Source organism: Alligator sinensis, unplaced genomic scaffold (genome assembly GCF_000455745.1).
Source record: "Alligator sinensis unplaced genomic scaffold, ASM45574v1 scaffold144_4, whole genome shotgun sequence".
NCBI lineage: Eukaryota > Metazoa > Chordata > Crocodylia > Alligatoridae > Alligator > Alligator sinensis.
In genome coordinates, this window is record NW_005842190.1 from 865341 (window position 1) to 882899 (window position 17559).

The 17559-nt window shown below is 42.9% G+C and overlaps 1 protein-coding gene across 9 annotated transcripts in view; it reads right to left on the bottom strand.

Annotated features, from left to right (window-relative positions):
* KIAA1211L (KIAA1211 like) overlaps nt 1–17559 on the bottom strand; it is a 90884-nt gene that overhangs the window by 17810 nt on the left and 55515 nt on the right. For 7 of the 9 annotated variants that reach the window (XM_025207251.1, XM_025207252.1, XM_014521176.2 and 4 more), the window contains 5 exons: nt 12143–12278; nt 11638–11799; nt 10703–10771; nt 7428–7658; nt 3493–5083 (listed from right to left, as the gene is read on the bottom strand). In XM_025207251.1, coding sequence (XP_025063036.1) covers nt 3493–5083; nt 7428–7658; nt 10703–10771; nt 11638–11799; nt 12143–12278 — 2189 coding nt within the window. The remainder of the gene's footprint in view (nt 1–3492; nt 5084–7427; nt 7659–10702; nt 10772–11637; nt 11800–12142; nt 12279–17559) is intronic. The other 2 variants (XM_025207254.1, XM_025207255.1) reach the window with 1 other exon arrangement.

Below are 17559 nucleotides of genomic sequence, written 5' to 3' on the forward strand. Positions count from 1 at the left end.
GGAAGGGACCTCACAAGGTCATCTAGTTCAGCCTTCTACTCAAGGCAGGATCATCTCTGACTAAACCATCTCATCCAAGTGTTTGTCCAACCTGCTTTTGAAAGTTTCCAAGCACGGTGATTCCACAGCTGCTCTAGGTAGCCCGCACCAATGCTGTTCCTGGCCATTCTCGTAGTCAGAAAGTTCCTCCTAATCTCCAGCCTAAATTCCCCCTGCTGAAGCTTGAGGCTGTTGCTCCTAGTCCTGTCCTCAAAAGCCGCAGAAAACACCCCCATCTCCATCTTCTCTATAATCACCCTTCAGGTATTTGAAGACTGTTATCAAATCCCCCTCAAGTCTTCTCTTTTCCAAGCTCAATAACCCTTGTTCTTTAAGCCTTTCCTCCTAAGTCTTGCCTGCCAGGCCCGTTATCATTTTTGTTGCTCTGCACGGGATTCTTTCCAAACAGTCCACATCTTTCTTGAAGTCTGGGGCCCAAAACTGGACACTGTACTCCAGGTAAGGCCTCATACAGGTCTTCTATCCTCATTCAGGTGTTATCCAGGTCTTCAGGCTCTTTGCTTACCTCTGGGCTTTTATCTTCACCTTCCAGTGAATCTAGTTTAAAGCCCTCCTCACTAGGTTAGCAATCTGTTCCAGTAATAGCTGCTTAAAATCCATATTCCAATATTCTTTTTAACAAAAGAATGAGCAATGATAAAGTGTAACAAAGACACTGAGGGGCACCATAAATAAATAATATGTTGAACATGCCAGACAATTAGTAATCTTGTTTCTTCAATATCCCTGTGAAAGAAGAGGACACCTTTTTTTAGGTCTGAGTCACTCTTTTCCTTACACCCTGGTTTGCACGTGAAATATGTTACTTGCTTTTGGAATGCTGTACCACAGTTCTAACAATCATTTTCCTACTGAAGAAACCTGGGATTTTTTTAAAAATTAGGCAGCATAAAAATATGAAGTGCCTCTTAGGTTATCCTTTAAACCAGATATATCCAAATTCTACCACAGGCCCACAGCCATACACTGCCCAGGCCATGTGCCCTCTCTTCCCCCACAAGATGTTCATGTCACACTGTGCTAGTGCCTCCATGCAGCACCACAGGGCCCCACACCAGCTTTACGTGGGGTCGTCCAGCCACAGGTTTCCTTGGCATCACAGTCATGCTGTACTGCCCAACTCCCAGAGGCATGGGCAAGCAGCAGAACCTGGAGGAGGAAGCAGCAACTCAGAGACTCCCAGTAGCTGGAGAGTGTTTTGGGGAATTGGCGCCAACATAAGGAACCCAAGGACTGCAGGATAATACTCTGGAAGCCACCTGTGGCCTGTGGACCGTCAGTCAATAGCCCTGCTTTAAACTATGCCCTGTAATTAAAAAAAAAAAAATCTTTTTATAGCTTTTCTGTTTTCCTGTTGTGGTCTACATGGCTCTCTTCAGCAAGGGAGAGTAGATGAACCTGAAAGCAACTGTGCTAAAGGCACTTGCTAAGCACCTAATACTTACACATAACACTGGCCACTCTCAGAAGCAAAGCAAGGTGTCTCCAATTCAGAGATGCTCCAGAGAGTCAGAAGCTCCAGTCTCCTGCTTCTCCATTCCAGCCAGACTCTTCCATATAAATCCCTAGTTACCTTCCCTTTTTCAGGTGGTTTTTGGGTTGCAAACTTCTACGTGCCTTCCAAAATCAACTAGGACCAACAAGTTCTACCAACTCTGCCTCATCCAGCCATCTATGTTGGAAATTTTAAGAGCCAACACAGATTGGGGCTATACAAACATAGATACCAATGATGGGCCTCACACTGGGGCCATTCCACATGGCTGCCACCCAGTCTATACTCCCTGCCTCAACCCAGAGTATGCCATGATGCTAAAGCAGAATGACCATCTGACAACCTAGATGTGGCAGATCACTTGATCGAATCACTGGAAGCAGCTTGCCAAGCTAGTTGGGAGGAAATGACTGAGAAGCTGGACTTCACCCATTTCAACCGGAAGTGTTGGAATCTACTTCACCATCTTGGAGTGGCTCATCAGCTATCAACAGTGAGTCACCCTCCCACAGTGCCCAACCAAGTAGCCAGCCACCCAAGTTGCAAGAGCAACACTGGAAAAGGCAAGTAAAAAGCTGCCTCCAAAAAAAAAACGGAGAACTTTCCACTGAACACACCAGACCAGAACTTTCACAGTTCTTCAACTTAGCAAGGTTTTGGACAGTACAAAGTCTGGCACCAGCCCAGGCTATGACAATATCTCCCTGAGTTCCTGAAGCATCTTGGCCCACGTGCTCATTCTTGGTTGGTTCAGTTCTTTATAAGGGTCACATGTGAGCGAAAGCTGCTGAAGATCTGAACTAGAGTTTTAAACAGTCCACCTTATTGTTGTTTAGATTAAATCCTTATTTATTTTAACCCTATTCAAAGTTAGCTCTTTAGTAAAAACTAAGTTGAACCACAGTGTGAGATAGCAACTGCCACATAAACCTGAAATTGCAGGAATACTGACATGGATTAAAGGTCTCTCCCAGACCTTGAAGTGAAACCAGACCAAAGGACTGGAAAGAGGGAAAGCAGATCAACGAATATGAACAGCACTGAACTCCAGGAAGATACATATTCAGGTAGTGTCCTGAACTTGAATTTGTGACTTGGATCTGGGTCTTTAATTCAGCAAATCTAGTCATAAAAGTCTTTAGAGTTTTGTTGAGTCAGTATCAAATATATTACTAAACTGCTAAAATTGCACAAGTACTTCATTAGATTTTTTGTGCCTTTTCAGAGAAATATCAGCAAGACACCAGGTTGCTGGACTGTGGCCAAAAGGATTTTTAGTTTTATCTGTTGTATGGGAGGATTTTGAAGACTTTTCACATGTTGCAGCCTCCCACCCCTCTCTGAACTTTTAGATATGTTTATGAAGCATAGCTTATCACTTTTCACATCATATCTGTTTAAAAAAAGCTTTAAAATTGCTTATGAAAGTTCACATTCTACACCTGGATTAGGGAAAAAAAGAAATGGACTCTGGGGCTTATGCACTGCCAGTTATAAGATGAGGGCCTAAGTCACTATCAGCAAGTACGTCAACTGGAAGAAAGAATACCCCTTTTACTATGTACTTTGCCTTAACATGGCCCCACATCAAGCTGACCCTGAAGAGTATTGTGTAGGGTCAAAGAGACGATTAGGTCATACAAGTTTGAAACATTAAGTTACTAACACCTTTCCACTTTGAAAAATAGGTACGGAAACAAGAAAACCATTTTGCTTCTGTTAAATTTCATGTGCACACAGATACAATTCTTCTGCTTTGGTAAACAGAGTGTTAAACCTACAAACATAAGGAAGGCATCACTGATACATGCCTTCATTGTTTCAGAGAGAGAGAGAGAGAGAGAGAGAGAGAGAGAGAGAGAGAGAGAGAGAGCATTTTCAAGTCTATTAAAACTCAAATGAGCTCAGACAGCTACACAAAGCATCAGAAGTCTTACCAGGCACTTGAGGACGACTTAATTTTTTCTCCAAGTCTCTATCTTCATTTCTGGATTCAGGAGATTTAATGCCATTTTCCTGTTTTTCCTTGTTTGAATTTGTTATATTTTGCAAAATAGGCTTCTTAGGCAATGGAGGTTTTGTGTTAAGCTGTTCAGGAGATTTTGCTTTAGGCGTTTGATTGGCATTTAAAGAGACACTGATATTTACATCAGCTGTTGTTTTTATCTGTGCTTTTTCACCTTTTAAAAATGAAGTCAACCCTTCTTTGTCCACATTAAACTCTGCACTGTATCTTTTAATCCCTTTTGCTTCTGATGAAGAGCTGTCTCCATATTTCAAGGATAGTGAGGTGGACCTAAATTTTACTTGAAAAGGATTCTTATCTTCACAGCTTGACCGATGCTGGGATACCAGAGAAGAATCAGCTGGCATAGAAATCTCATCAGCCACCTGAGAAACACAGCCAGACACCATTTTATCCATAGCATGGCCAGTGATCTCACAGTCAGACTCTGGCAACAATGCCCGCATTTTATTTCTACTTTTTCCCTCTTGCAGATCTGATCCCATCTGCACTTCCTCTTTTGACTTCTCATTTTGTAAGAGGTTTGGTTTGGGCAGAGATAATCTGGAGTTTAATAAACTTTCATACTCTGAACTCTCTTTCAAGTGAAAGCTGCTAGTCCTTGGCCTTTCCCATGCTGATGACACTGAAAATTTTCTCAAAGCAATGGGTCCAGTGGCTGCTTTCTCCCCCTTTCTCTCCAAAATTGTCTCTCTTTGTATTAGTGACTGATTATTTTCTTCATTAGATATGGCTGGCTCCTGAATGGACTTCTTTTCCAGAGACCAGGCAGCACAAGCCCCTGCCTGTGATAAAGCAGGCTGTGAGGCATGCTGAGAAGGACCTTCGGGTAGCTGCTTGCAGGACCCAGAGAATACAGCAGATTCTCTCTTTTCCTCCATATTACAGAACGTTTCCACAGATATCTTATCCTTCTGCCCTTTGTCTTTTGACCCTTCCAAACAAGAAGAAATATCCTGATGGGTTGGAGCATCCCCTTCAGACAGCATATTATTAATTAGAGGCACATTTGGAAGCTGTTTATTTTCTTGATTCATAATATCATTTGACACTTCATAGACATTCCCCATGGAAATATTCAGTGTTTCTGAGCATTTTCTTTCCCTTTGCATTTCTCTATTCTGTATCCCACTCCATGTAATTGAATTTTCTTTAGGTTCTAAGGGAGATGGATAATCTGATGCAAGGTATGTTAATTCCTGTGCAGTTTGGCATAACTCAGGATTATTCTCAGGTAATAAGACTTTTTGTCTGATGGCAGACTCAGCAGTGAATTGCAGTGAGGAAGGCCTTTCATCTGTCTGTCCTAAGCAATAGGAAAAGTCTGCAGGTATTTCAGCTCTTTGCAAGGAAGGCATGTCACATGTTACAGCTGTGCTGCCTGACAGATCCTGATGACTGGTATTGAGGATTTCATCTGTCAAGTCTGTCAGTATCTCTCTTCCATCATGCTCCTCCTCTTCTGGAGTACAGCTCAAGTCATTCAGAGATTCAGACTGGGTCTGTTACAAAGAACAAACATTCAATACAGCTTTATTATTCCTGTACATCTTCACATATTTTTTATTGCCTAGTACATAGCAGATTATGCACTATGATAGCTGTTGTCCAGACAGCAAGACAATGCCTGCCCTAAATATATAGCTAGTTCATGTTTTACACATTTTGGTATTATATGCTGACTTTACATTACTAGATACTGGAATGCTGCACTATATATGAAATAATTTATCAAGCACTCATTTAAGATGTAATTTCCTATCCCTGTATCTTTTAGATGCCTTAGCCAAATCCACCAAAGCAATGGCTGGCAGCACTGTATATACCAAAGCAAAGAAGTAATAATTTGGATGTACCAAAGCAAAGCAGCAATGTTGTGTTGCTCTAGTGGCAGAAAAACAGCACTGGAACTAGAAAAATATGGCCCTTTAAATTCTGCAGCTCCATCCTTTCATTAAAAATAAAACAAACCCTTCTTGGGAAAAGGAGAGCCTGAAGACTTAGGGATAGTCTATATGTACGTATTTGATTTATGTGTGTGTATATATACACACATACATTTATAGGTGCATGTACAGATACACTCCATAGGCAAGAACAGCAGAAAAAGGTATTAAATCAGTTGGGCTATGACAGTTTGCACAAATTGAGGTTCTACGGCCTTCCCATATTTGTCTTATCTTTAATCAAATTGTGATAACATTTTATTGACCCTCATACTTATATCTCATTTCCCTTTTTCCTTCAAGAGTTAAAAATGTCATAAGAGCTTACAAAACTTTTATTTACCTGAGAGTTCTTTTTGATAAAACTTCGGGTAAGACTTTATAAGTTGGTTCTTAGAAGTGGCTAAGCATACAGGATTATTGCAAAGCATATTATTAAACTGCCGATTATGCATTTTGGTACCTGTGTTAGACGACAGTGATTCAGCATGCTATTGGGTAAATATGTGCTTTAAATGTGGGTACTCATTTTAGGAATGCCAAGTATACTTTCTAAAGCAACTTAAGTCTCATTCAGTTCCCCTTTTGCAAATCATAAAGCTGCAAGGCAATTCGGAATCATGTCCATTACAAGCTCAGGAATGTAAAAGCAGGAGATGCTGGTTGTAGGTCAGAAGTGAATTACCCAAACAAAGTTGCACAAGAAAAATACTACTGTTGATATGTATTAGGAAGTGCAAAAACTTTCCAAAGAAAATCTTGATAGCTCCAACACCTTGGTCATTTAAATAAGGAATGGACAAAGCTATGGTAAATATACTTTAGTGATAATCTGGCGCTGGCAAAAGACTTGATTATGTGGTGTTTTCCCTCCCCGCTTTTCATATATCTTTCATACAACTTGCAATACCATTACGCTTAGCTAAAGACTATGTGTTTTCAAGTATAGAAAGTGCTCAGTACTTTGTGAAAAAAAATAATGAATCCTCTTGATATTGGCATTTGGGAAAATCAACAGTTACGTCTCTAAATAAGCCAACTTGACATTTTAAAAGCAATGCTTAAAATAGAGAGAAATTAGTACATAAAGTAAATTTTTACAAATTCTTAAGATGAAGAGTCAAGTTTGTTTTCTTTTTTATGAATATTATTCTAGACTCTCTCTCTCAAGTTTTCCAGAATGGTTGATTAAAAATAAGGCCCCGCAATTACGAAACTTATTTATGTTGGGGAATAGCATCCTTTATATACAAAGGTAGCTTCACTGTTCAGCTATATTTCTACTTGGTTTTCAACCTCTGCTGGTGAAACCACACAAAGGGCACATAGTCTACTAGTTATTCAGGGAAACTGGAAAGATATTCCTAGTGCACAATACCTGGCCCAGCCATTGAAGCACCTTACACAACCTCTTATTTTTGTGCTTTTCTAAAGTGAAAAATAATCTAATGGTGAATTTTTTGGAGGCAGAAGGGGGAATCCTCTTTCAAGAATCAGATTTTAAAGATTGACTTTCACTCCAATAAAAATTGTTACCAATTATATACTTGATTAAAAGTAAATAGTAAGAAATTCAAGTTGAGCCTGTCACAGAGGTTAAAAAATGCTCAAATAGTATTACATGGTAAATTTAAAAACAAATGTAACCTTAAATCTGTACACTGAGAGAATTAACAAGTAATCCCTTCTCACAGTGTTCTGCCTTTATTACTCTTCAGGGCTCTATTCCAGATGAGCACACAACCCTCATTAAACATCTGTGATCAGAAAGCAATAAAATATCCACTCACAGCTCTGGCTCTACTTCATAAATACATAAAGAAGTTGAAATAAGAAGGGCAAGTCAGGAAGATATAATTTTAGAGCCAATGCTGAAGTCTATTTTTTTCTTTATAATTACCGAAGAAAATCTTCGCATTCTACTAGATCTCTGGTTCCGTGGTTTTATTAAAAGCTTGTGTTTAGCAGCAGAGTTATCCAAGCAAGTGGAGTACTTGGGCGGAGTGTCAAAATCAGCTGCAGGTGAAATGCTGCTGTCAGATGTTCGGGGAGATCTAGTTTTAGCACTCACATGCTTAGGGAATAGTTGACCTTCTGTTGAGCGAGGTCTAGAAGAAGGACCTGATGTGACCTAAAGAATCCCAAAGCAGAGCATCAAACAAAGACCAAGAAATGAAAACAGGAATTTTACAAAGAGAAAAGCGGGAAAAATCCCCACATTTATTGGCATTTTGGGCTTTTTAACTTCTATTTCAGTTGCAGTGCAGTTATTAGATTTGCACATGAAGTACTGTGTTAGCAAGTTTGCAAGAAGTGAGGGTTTGGGTTTTTTTGAGTGATATCTCTTATTGGACCAACAGTATAGTTGGGAGAGATTGCACTTTATGCTCAAAAGCTTGCCTAAAATCTCTAACTACACAGTTGGTCCAATAAATGAATTGCCAAAAAATCATTTACTTTTTGCCTATTTCTGAGGCCATCACAGCTGCAACAACAATCCAACCATAGCAACAGGAGCAGATCCAGAGGGGATGTAGTGGCATGACCATACCCTCTTTTTTCACGGAGCAGCAGCCTGGGACAGAGCACATCTCCTCCCCTCCTATTCCCTTCTCCCTTGCTTGCTGCCCTGCTCTCCTGGAGGTGAAGGGAGGTCCTGTCCTGCTCCATCCATGCTGCATAGGGGCTGGGCTCAGCCCAGGACACCAGTGGCAGCAGTGGATGGGCAGGTTTCACTTCCCTTCCTGCTCCCCCTGGGTGTTCCCCACCAGCATGGGAGCAAGCACAGAGAAGGGGAACCTGCCTGCCCACCACCACTGCTGCTGCTGTCCCAGGCTGACCCCAGCCCTGGGGCAGCCTGGCTGGAACAAGATAGGAGCTCCCCTTACTCCTAGAACAACATGGACAACCGGGATGCCAACAGTGGCAGGCAGGGGAAAGGGGAATGGGAGAGGAGGGGACAGAGAAAGGGATGTGCCTCTAAGCACATGGGGGAAGTGGAATGTTTACCTCCTTCAGGAGGTAACCATTCCTTGCCTTAGTCCCCAGTTACTACTCCCAGGGCATGATCTGCCTGCCCTGCAGGGAGGAAGGGAGTGAAGAGGCTGGAAGCACGGGGTGCAGCTACCCCTGCAGCTCTGGTCACTGCTCCTGCTCCCCCCTTTATAAAATCCTGGATCCGCTTCTGTGTAGCGGCACTGTACTTTTAATAGCAGCAACACTGCAATACAAAGTGTATAGTAAAAGCATGTGTTACATTTGAATAGTAAAACTATAAGGTATAAAAAATGTCCATTTCAGAAGAATGATTCTGAGAACATTCAAACCCAACCCCAGTCCCCCCAGGTCAGCTTCACATGGAACCAGTCCCTTTCGAATCCTACAGTCCCTTATTTTAAAGTAACTTTATTCTATTTGCAAACTTTGTTTTTCCCCCTGACTAAGCAGAGTATTTCATTGGAATATTTGAACAAATGTCAAGTAATCCCCTGGAACTTGCAATCTGTAAAATTATCAGCCATAACACTCAGGATTTTCTTTTGTCCTTTTTGTCTTTTTTTTTTTTTTTTTTTTTTTTTTTTTTTTTTAACGCTACTTGGTACTTTTTGCAATGGAAGTTCAACTTTGCAGCCTTCCTTATCCAATATAATTAAAAGAAAATTGATGCAGAAGTCCTACGGCCAATGCATAATCCTTACTTTCCAGTCAGTTATGGAAAAAAAAAATCAAAGATCATCTTAAAAATGAACCTTTAAAAGGGATTTTTCTCTTTTCTATAATACCATTTTAAAAATAAGGCAAAATGAAAGCAGAAATAAGTTTTAAATTATGACAGATACTTTGAGACTAATGGTTCACCACAGTCCTTCAGAAGCCTGAAACTGAAATACAGCTCCATACTGCAGCCTTCCCCTTCACTGCAGTTTGTGACTTTAGTGGAAGCTGTACACAGAATCGCCACTTTCAGTAATTCTTTATCCATAAAAAAAACAACAACTCACCCATGCCAATTAATGGTCATTTGCATTAATTGGAACTGAATGTTTCTTTATATTTGCAATGTGTCACTTAAACATGACTAATGCATAGTGCAGTTATGTATCATGGTATACATTAGTACCTAACAATGAATACATTGGTGTTTCAGCTCCTTCAGAAAAGTCACGGCACATGTTCTCCTAAACAACCTACATTGTCTGCTGTCTGTTCTCCCTGGTCATTTATCCTCAGGTACTTAATACAACCAAAGGAATGATCTTTAATACTAGTTCATATATTAGGAAAGTAAGAACAAAATTTATTACTTCACTTAAAACTCAGCACATACTGAATTCTAGTCATTTTCCTGAAAAGGTATGAGGCCACATTATGACTGACTTTGTTTAAGTATATTAGAAGGGAAGAATACTGACGACATATTTGTCCTAGCAGCACATGGCTGCAGAGGACAGGCATTGCTCAGCTGGCTGCATTAGGCAGAACAAAGTAGTAGCCAATCAGAAGGTACCAGCCCCAGAGCTTCCGGGTGATGACTTAAGTGGAAGGTAGACACCTAAGTCACAAAGATCAATCCAAACTGGCCCTGCTTGGTGGGGACAAATGTAAATTCATTGTAAATAAATTCTGGGAAGTGAGGATAATGTTGAATCCCCTTTGAAGTGAGGAGAGCCTAAAATGCAAGCTTCCCACTCAGGTCAAGGTACTTTTGCAGTTAAAACAATAGACTAGGTGATGCTCAGAAGACCTCAGTTTTGTACCAGATTTCGTTCATGACCCTGAGCATCTCAGTAAGCCACTCTCTGTTGTAGTTTCCCCATTTCTAAAACACAGATACTACCACCAACCTCAGATGTTACATTTGTGTGCCTGCTTAGAGGTTAAATTCACTTGTATCTGTAAGACAGTGTGAAAGCTGGAGCTGGGAGACACTAGAAAAATTCATTCAGTATTATTATTTACATTAATTAATTAAATAAGAATTCCTTGGCATCAGAAAATTCTATTGAAAGTTATGTTAGCAAGTCGGGCTTTAAAAACCCCAAAAGAAGTGGTAATAACATACTTAGGAAGTTGTTCTTGCTGCAATATAGACAGACAGCTGAGAATAATAGTTATGCCTTATATTTTTTTTAAAAACTATTTTGTTTGTTCCTTAACATATTTCGCAGAAGTTACCTGTTCTTCTTCTTCACTGCCTGTTCCAGCTAAACTCAAAGAGCTAAGATGCTTGTGAGAGTCAGAGAACTGTGGGATGGAATGAGGAAGAGATTCAGTAAAAGATAACAAATGAGATGGATGTTTTAGCAGGTACACAGGTACTGTAGCTCCCATTATCAGTATAATTAATACCTCTGTCCAGTTCTAAGAATTAGTAAAGGGTACTGCAAACTTAAGTATAGGGCATGAAGGAAAAGATTGAAGCTTAGTTAAATATTGTGCGCCAACTTTTAAATGTTTTAAAAGTAGTTAAAATTTCTTACAAAAGGTTTCTCTTTCCATACTGGATAATAAAGCATTTAGTGTGACAGCTCTCATTAACAGATTCAGGAGAGACTACAGATTTTCCCACCATCTTTTATTTTTGGGTTGGTTTTGCAGTTTCCCCTCTACCCCTCATCCATAGCAACACTAGCTGGTTACAAAAACCTTATAAAAATAACCAGAACAAAAGTAAGTCAAAAAAGGAAGAGGCACCCAAACATTACTTTCAGAACTATTATAGCCGGTAAGCTTACCATACCAGCTTTTATGAATTGAGGTGTTTGCAGAAACCTTTCCTACTCTTTAGACATGTCACAATTAGCAGTATTTCAAAGAGTGACATATCCTTTGATTTACACTCTCTCTGCACTCGTCCCCCTGAGGCATGTCTTATCCTGGCTTTGATGTGCCATTTATATTTTAACTGACAGAGTACAACTAACAATTTATAGAAAAATAGCACTTCAGAAAGGCAAGACTTTCTGAATTGCCCCACAAGTATCAATGAGGAGGTAGACTGGCAAAGGCAGCAAACCAAATATTTTATTCTCCCCTTTTATACAAACAAAAGCTCAAGTGGGCAATTGTTCCCTGAATAGGGACTTTTGTCAATATCACAGTATATTCACCCTTGTTGTGTTGGAACCAAGTACTTCATGTATCAAAGACATTTCTGGAGGACTTCTGGGTAATCCATCATCTTCTGAACTGGCTCCAGCATCATCCACCCGCTTCACAAGAATTCCCGATGGAGGAGGAGGACCCAGTTTCAAATTATGCTGGAGTTTCAACTACAATACAATATGAAAGCACATTTTTGTGAGTTTCCTCTCCTTATTACGTTATTCTGTCCAGTCCAATGAATTTATATTTTAAACTCTACATACCAAGATGTAAAGTTAATGATCCAGAGCACCAAACTGTACATTTTAAAACTGTAATTTAAATTCAACCAAGGTGTGGGTCTGTTCTTCAAGTAACATATTATATGGTAATGTAATTTCCATGTTACTGTTACTTAGCAGAAATCAAGTGTTCCACTACAGATACTGTTAAACACAGACACGCACATGTGCACATGCAGTTGGAAAATAAATGGAAACACTAGTATTTTAAAAGTTTGTCTTATGTTACCTGTAAAGTTCTAATCCGATCTGAAATGTTTTCCTGAGAAAACACTCGTACTGGCCTACATGGTTCTTGCGCAGCCTCAGGAATGAAAATGCTGTCATGTGACAAAGCTCTGCTTCCCATGACACCTTTGTGGTTCCTGGGATAATACAATAAAACTGTGAAGATGCATCTGCTTATTTTTTTAACCTCTTTACTAAATATTTAAGTCTTAGATTAACTAAAAGAGATGTTTCAATGGAGAGGTTAACATTTCATGTTTTGCCTAAATTCTGAACTGCTCACTGAATAAAATGACATCATTCAGATTAATCTACATAGTACCTATTAAAAAAAAAAAGTCAGCAGTGATATATGTGATGCAGATAAGATAGACTATCTTAACCCTACAATAAAGTTGTATACATTTTGAAAAAAAATACACTTTGTATAGGTGTTTTTAAACATTTTACAGGACTTTGATAAGTATGTTCCTGCCATACTCCAGCAGGTCCTGTCAAAGTTGCTCATTTGGGAGAGTGTTAGACTGAAGATGTGAAGGTCCCTGGATTGATTCCAGGCTTTGGCAAGCCTCCTAACTTCTTTTATGGGACTGGGTAGCTCAGGTGGTAGAGCATCAGACTTAACTTGAGGATTGAAGGTTCAAGTTCCTGTTCAGGTGGCAGCTGTGACGGGAGGATGAAGTCTGGTGAGGCCTATTTTGAATCCTGCCATTAGCAGAGAGAGGGCTGGACTAGATGATCTTACTGAGGTCCCTTTCAGCTCTACTTTACTATGTTCCAATTTCCCTTGAAATTTTCAAGAGCAGGTTGGAGAGATCCTTGACTACAATGATTTAGTCAGGGATCATACTGCCTTGAGCCTAGATTACCTTGTGACATCCCTTCGAGCCCTTCTTTCTTATGAAGCTATGATCCATACAATTCTTAAACAAAACAACTGGAAAAAGAGTTGGCTTTATTAAATTATGTATGATTAGATTAATTTCTAAAAGCCCCTATTCACCTCTTCTCTAACAAAAATCCATAAGGTTTTTCCCTTAGGAATCTCCCATACATGTATGCATATTACTGATTTCCATTTATACTCCTGAATCCAGATGAGGTTCTCTAGCTAGACTCCATCCACCAGGTTGCACTAATAATTTTCACTAATTTTCCTCTTGCTACTACACCATGGTTTGTCCCAGCAGGAGGGAAGGGAGAGGAATGCTTGTCAACATAACTCTAGTAGAGGTGGAGGATGGATTGCTCCTACAAATGCATGGTGTGATTCCAATTTCCCATGAACCCTCTGAGATCTGCCAGGTTAGGGCAGATACTTGTATGTGGACAGGACAGAGCATCCTCTATTGTGGGAGGATATTATGGCACTGATTCTGCAACTCAATCTGTGCGAGTGGATGCTGTATACATTTTGGCTAGGGACAGAAGTTAGACATAAACCAGTTTACATGATCAAAAACTAGTTTTAACCTGTAACAGAACAAAAGTTCAGTGCACATAAACCAATTTCAAATGGCCAAAACTGATTTAAGATAAACCTGGTTGAATGTAGTATCAGACTTAACTGATTTGGGTCAAACTAGTTTATGGAACTTCTGTCCCAGACTCCTTCCTAGTTTAAGTTAAACCAGAGTCCCCCAGCATCCCAGCAGGCTTTTCAGCCCTGGGCTGGGCTGTCTGCTCCAGACAGCAGGGCTGGTCACACCCCTCTTCTCTGTAGCCCAAGCAATGGCAGGAGTGTGACCAGACACCAGCCCAGCATGGCTCCCTGAGGCAAAGGGGGCAGGGAGGGGGTTTATTTCCCCTTCCCTCCCCACTTTGCCTGAGGGGTTATTCCCCACTCCTTTCCCTCTCCCTCGAGGACCCCAACTGGGGTCTGCCTGGCCAGGGCAGAGCAGCCCCTGTGAGGTTCCCGCCCCACTTGCTGCTCCAGTGGCAGAGGCGTGGCCAGATGCCTACCCAGCATGGCCCCCGAGGGGAAAGGAGAAGGAAGGGGTTTATTCCCACCTCTGTCCTCTCTCCCACCGGAAGGGCTGCAGCCAGGGTCTGCCAGCCCTGGTCGCCGCTTCTGCCACTCAGTTCCAGACACGCAGACCCCAGCTGGGGCCCCTGGGAGGAGAGGGCAGGGAGGGGGGATACCAGTTGGCATCTGGCCAAGCCCCACCCCGCAGTTGCTGGAGCAGTGAGGGGGGAGGGACCCTGATGGACAGCATCCCCTGTCATGGTGTCCTGGGGACTGCAAGCCTCTTCCCGAGACTGTGCTGTGGGCAGGAGTGAGGTGGGCAGAGCTGCCCCAACCTGTGTGGGGAGAGCGGCAGCAGTGCTAAGGGGGCTTGGAGAGCTATGGCCAACCCAAAATCTGACTTAGCCCCTGTAGCCACCCCTCCTAGCCCCACCACTGCTGCTTGCCCTGTGCAGGCTGCGGCAGAGCTGCCCACCCCACTCCTGCCCACAGCGCAGTCCCCACCGCTGAAAAGAAGCTTGTGCTCTCCAGGACACCATGACAGGGGCTGTCAGGATCCTTTTCACCTCACTGCTCCAGTGACATGGGCAGGGGCATGGCCAGACACTGGCCTGGCATGGCCCCCTTAGGTGAAGGGGCAGAGACGGGGTTTATTAACGCCCCCTCCCCTCAAGACCCCTGCCTAGCTGGGGCAGAGCAGCCCCTGTCAGGGTCCCTCCCCCCTCGCTGCTCCAGTGGCAGGGGCATGGCCAGACGCCTGCCCGGCATGGCTCCCTGAGGCAAAGGGGACAGGGAGGCATTTACTCCCCCTACCTCCCCTCTTCCCCCTGGGGGACCCCCACTGGGGTCTGCCTGGCCAGGGGTGAGCAGTGGAGGTGGCAGCTAGGGCTGACAGACCCTGGCTGCAGTCCCTTGGTGGGAGAGGGGATGGAGGGGGAAATAAACCTGCTCCATGCCCCCTTCACCTTACAGGGCCATGCCAGGTGGATGTCTGGCCACATCCCCGCCACTGGAGCAGCAAGGGGGAGGAAGGACCCTGACAGGGGCTGCTCCACACTGGCCAGGCAAACCCTGGCTAGGGTCCTGAGGGGAGAGGGAAGGGAGGGTTGAAATAAACCCCCTCCCTGCCCCCTTCGCTTTAGGGGGCCATGCCAGGCCATCGTCTGGCTGAGGATTGGGGTCTGGTCATGCTTTTTCCCTCCCCACAAAAGCCTGGCAAGGGCTGCTTCCTCCCTCCTGTTCCAGGCACACCCCGGCTGGGGTCCCTGAAGGCTGGGGAGTGGGGTTTAAACCTCTCCTCAATCATACTCAGGCCTGCCAGGGCCTGGCCATGCCTCCTCCCTCAGCTCAGCTTTCCTCTGGACTGGCCACTGCAGGAGGGAAAAGAGGACTCAGTCTAGCACCCCCTGACTTCTGGCTTGAGCAACTGCAGGCTTGTGGCAGCATTTCCAGAATCAAAAGTGAATGTCTATTCACTTGCTTGCCAGTTCAATCTACACAGGTTAGACTAAGCTGCAAAGATTTAATCAATTCAGACTTGGGCTTTTTGAATGTCTGTACTTAGCTATGGAGGTCTTCTGACTACATGCATATCCAGCTGTAGTATTCAGTGCCTGCACATATGATATCATTAGTTTTAATGGAGCATTTGGACACATTTTTTTCAGTCCTTATTTGTGGCCTTGTAAAGGAGCCAAGAGAGTTCTTAATGCACCAACTCTTGCATTACATTTTACTTCGAGTTTATGAAGGGAATAGCAAGTAACAATCTCTGTGAAGTAATGCCTTATTTCTTCATGGGAACTGTGGATCAGTGCTGTAGATTCATTCAGCTGATTTTTAATGCCTCGGTTATGCTAATTTCCTTGTATGACTGCACTCCAAAATATGGGCAATTGCACACAGGCCTCTGATAGTGTAATGGAGCAAATCTGAAATGAATACATATGGATTCTGGGCGCCGCACTTCAGGAGAGATGTGGACAACATGGAGAGGGTCCAGAGGAGGGCCACCCACATGATCAGGGGGCAGCATGGCGGGCCCTACGAAGAGAGGCTAAGGGACCTGAACCTGTTCAGCCTCCACAAGAGAAGGCTGAGGGGGGATCTAGTGGCCGTTTACAAACTAGTCAGAGGGGACCAGTGGGCACTGGGGGAGTCCCTGTTCCCCTGAGCACTCCCAGGCGCGACAAGAAATAACGGTCACAAGTTGGCGGAGGGTAGATTTAGATTAGCTATCAGGAGGCGCTACTTCATTGTCAGGGCAGCTAGGATCTGGAACCAACTTTCAAGAGAAGTGGTGCTGGCTCCTACCCTGGGGGTCTTTAAGAGGAGGCTGGATGAACACCTTGCTGGGGTCGTTTGACCCCAGTACTCAGGGGGTCGGACTTGATGATCTGCTCAGGTCCCTTCCGACCCTACCCACTATGAAACTATGGATTTCCTTCTCCCGGCTCCCCTACTTTCTTTTTAAACAAGCACAGCTAAATGAAGAGAGAAATGAAATACTCAAGTGAAACACTGGGACTCTCCCAGCTATCAGTTTTTGAAGAGATTATATCATCAAGGGAAAAAAAATGAACAAAAGTATGTTTTCCTGAGCTGAGATAATGTTGAGGGGACAAAAGGGAAAACAATCATAGAGCATGAGTGAATTTTTCCTTACACCGGCTACTAAAAGTACGTTTGATAAATCAATAGGTGGAAAAAAACTGATCAGTATTCCTGATGCAGAAGGAAGGCAAGCCTGCTGTTTGGGTCTAATTCACTGGAGAGATTATAAGGACAGTTTATCTTAGTAAAAATGGGATTTCTGTAATGCAGCCAAGGTCAGAGAGATCTATAGCAATTTGCTAAGTAAGTGCCAGTCAGAAGTGTTACAGTTGCTTAAGGCAGACAAGGTTCCTTGGGTGAACTTGATATCTTTTATTAGACCAACCCAAATGGTTGGAGAATAGTTATTAAGCAAGCTTTCAGGTTCAAAAACCCTTCGTCAGGCTAAGGAAGTTTCAGCAGTTGGTGTGTGCTCTTCCTGGATGGAATGAAAAGTAAAGAAGCCAGGGGCTCGGCTCGGCTGGGCTGGGGAGTCAGTTGCCAGGCAGATTATAATGTATCAAAAATCCAATGTCTATGTTTAGTCCCTGATCTCTAGTATCCAGCAGGCTGATGAAATGGAGCTCATAGGCTCGTCTCTGGGAAGTGTTGTGTAAGTTTCCCTTGAGGATCAGGACTGAGAGATTGGAGAGAGAGTGGCCCTCCTGTGAGAAATATGCCCCCACCGGTAATTGGGTATTTCTGTCTTTGATGGATTTCTGGTGTGCGTTCATTCTGGTGCACAGTTGTTGTTTGGTCTCTCCTACATATCTTCCATCAGGGCATTTGGTGCATTGGATGAGGTATATTACATTTCTGGAGGTGCAGCTGTAAGATGCAGGGATGCTGATGGCTCTGTT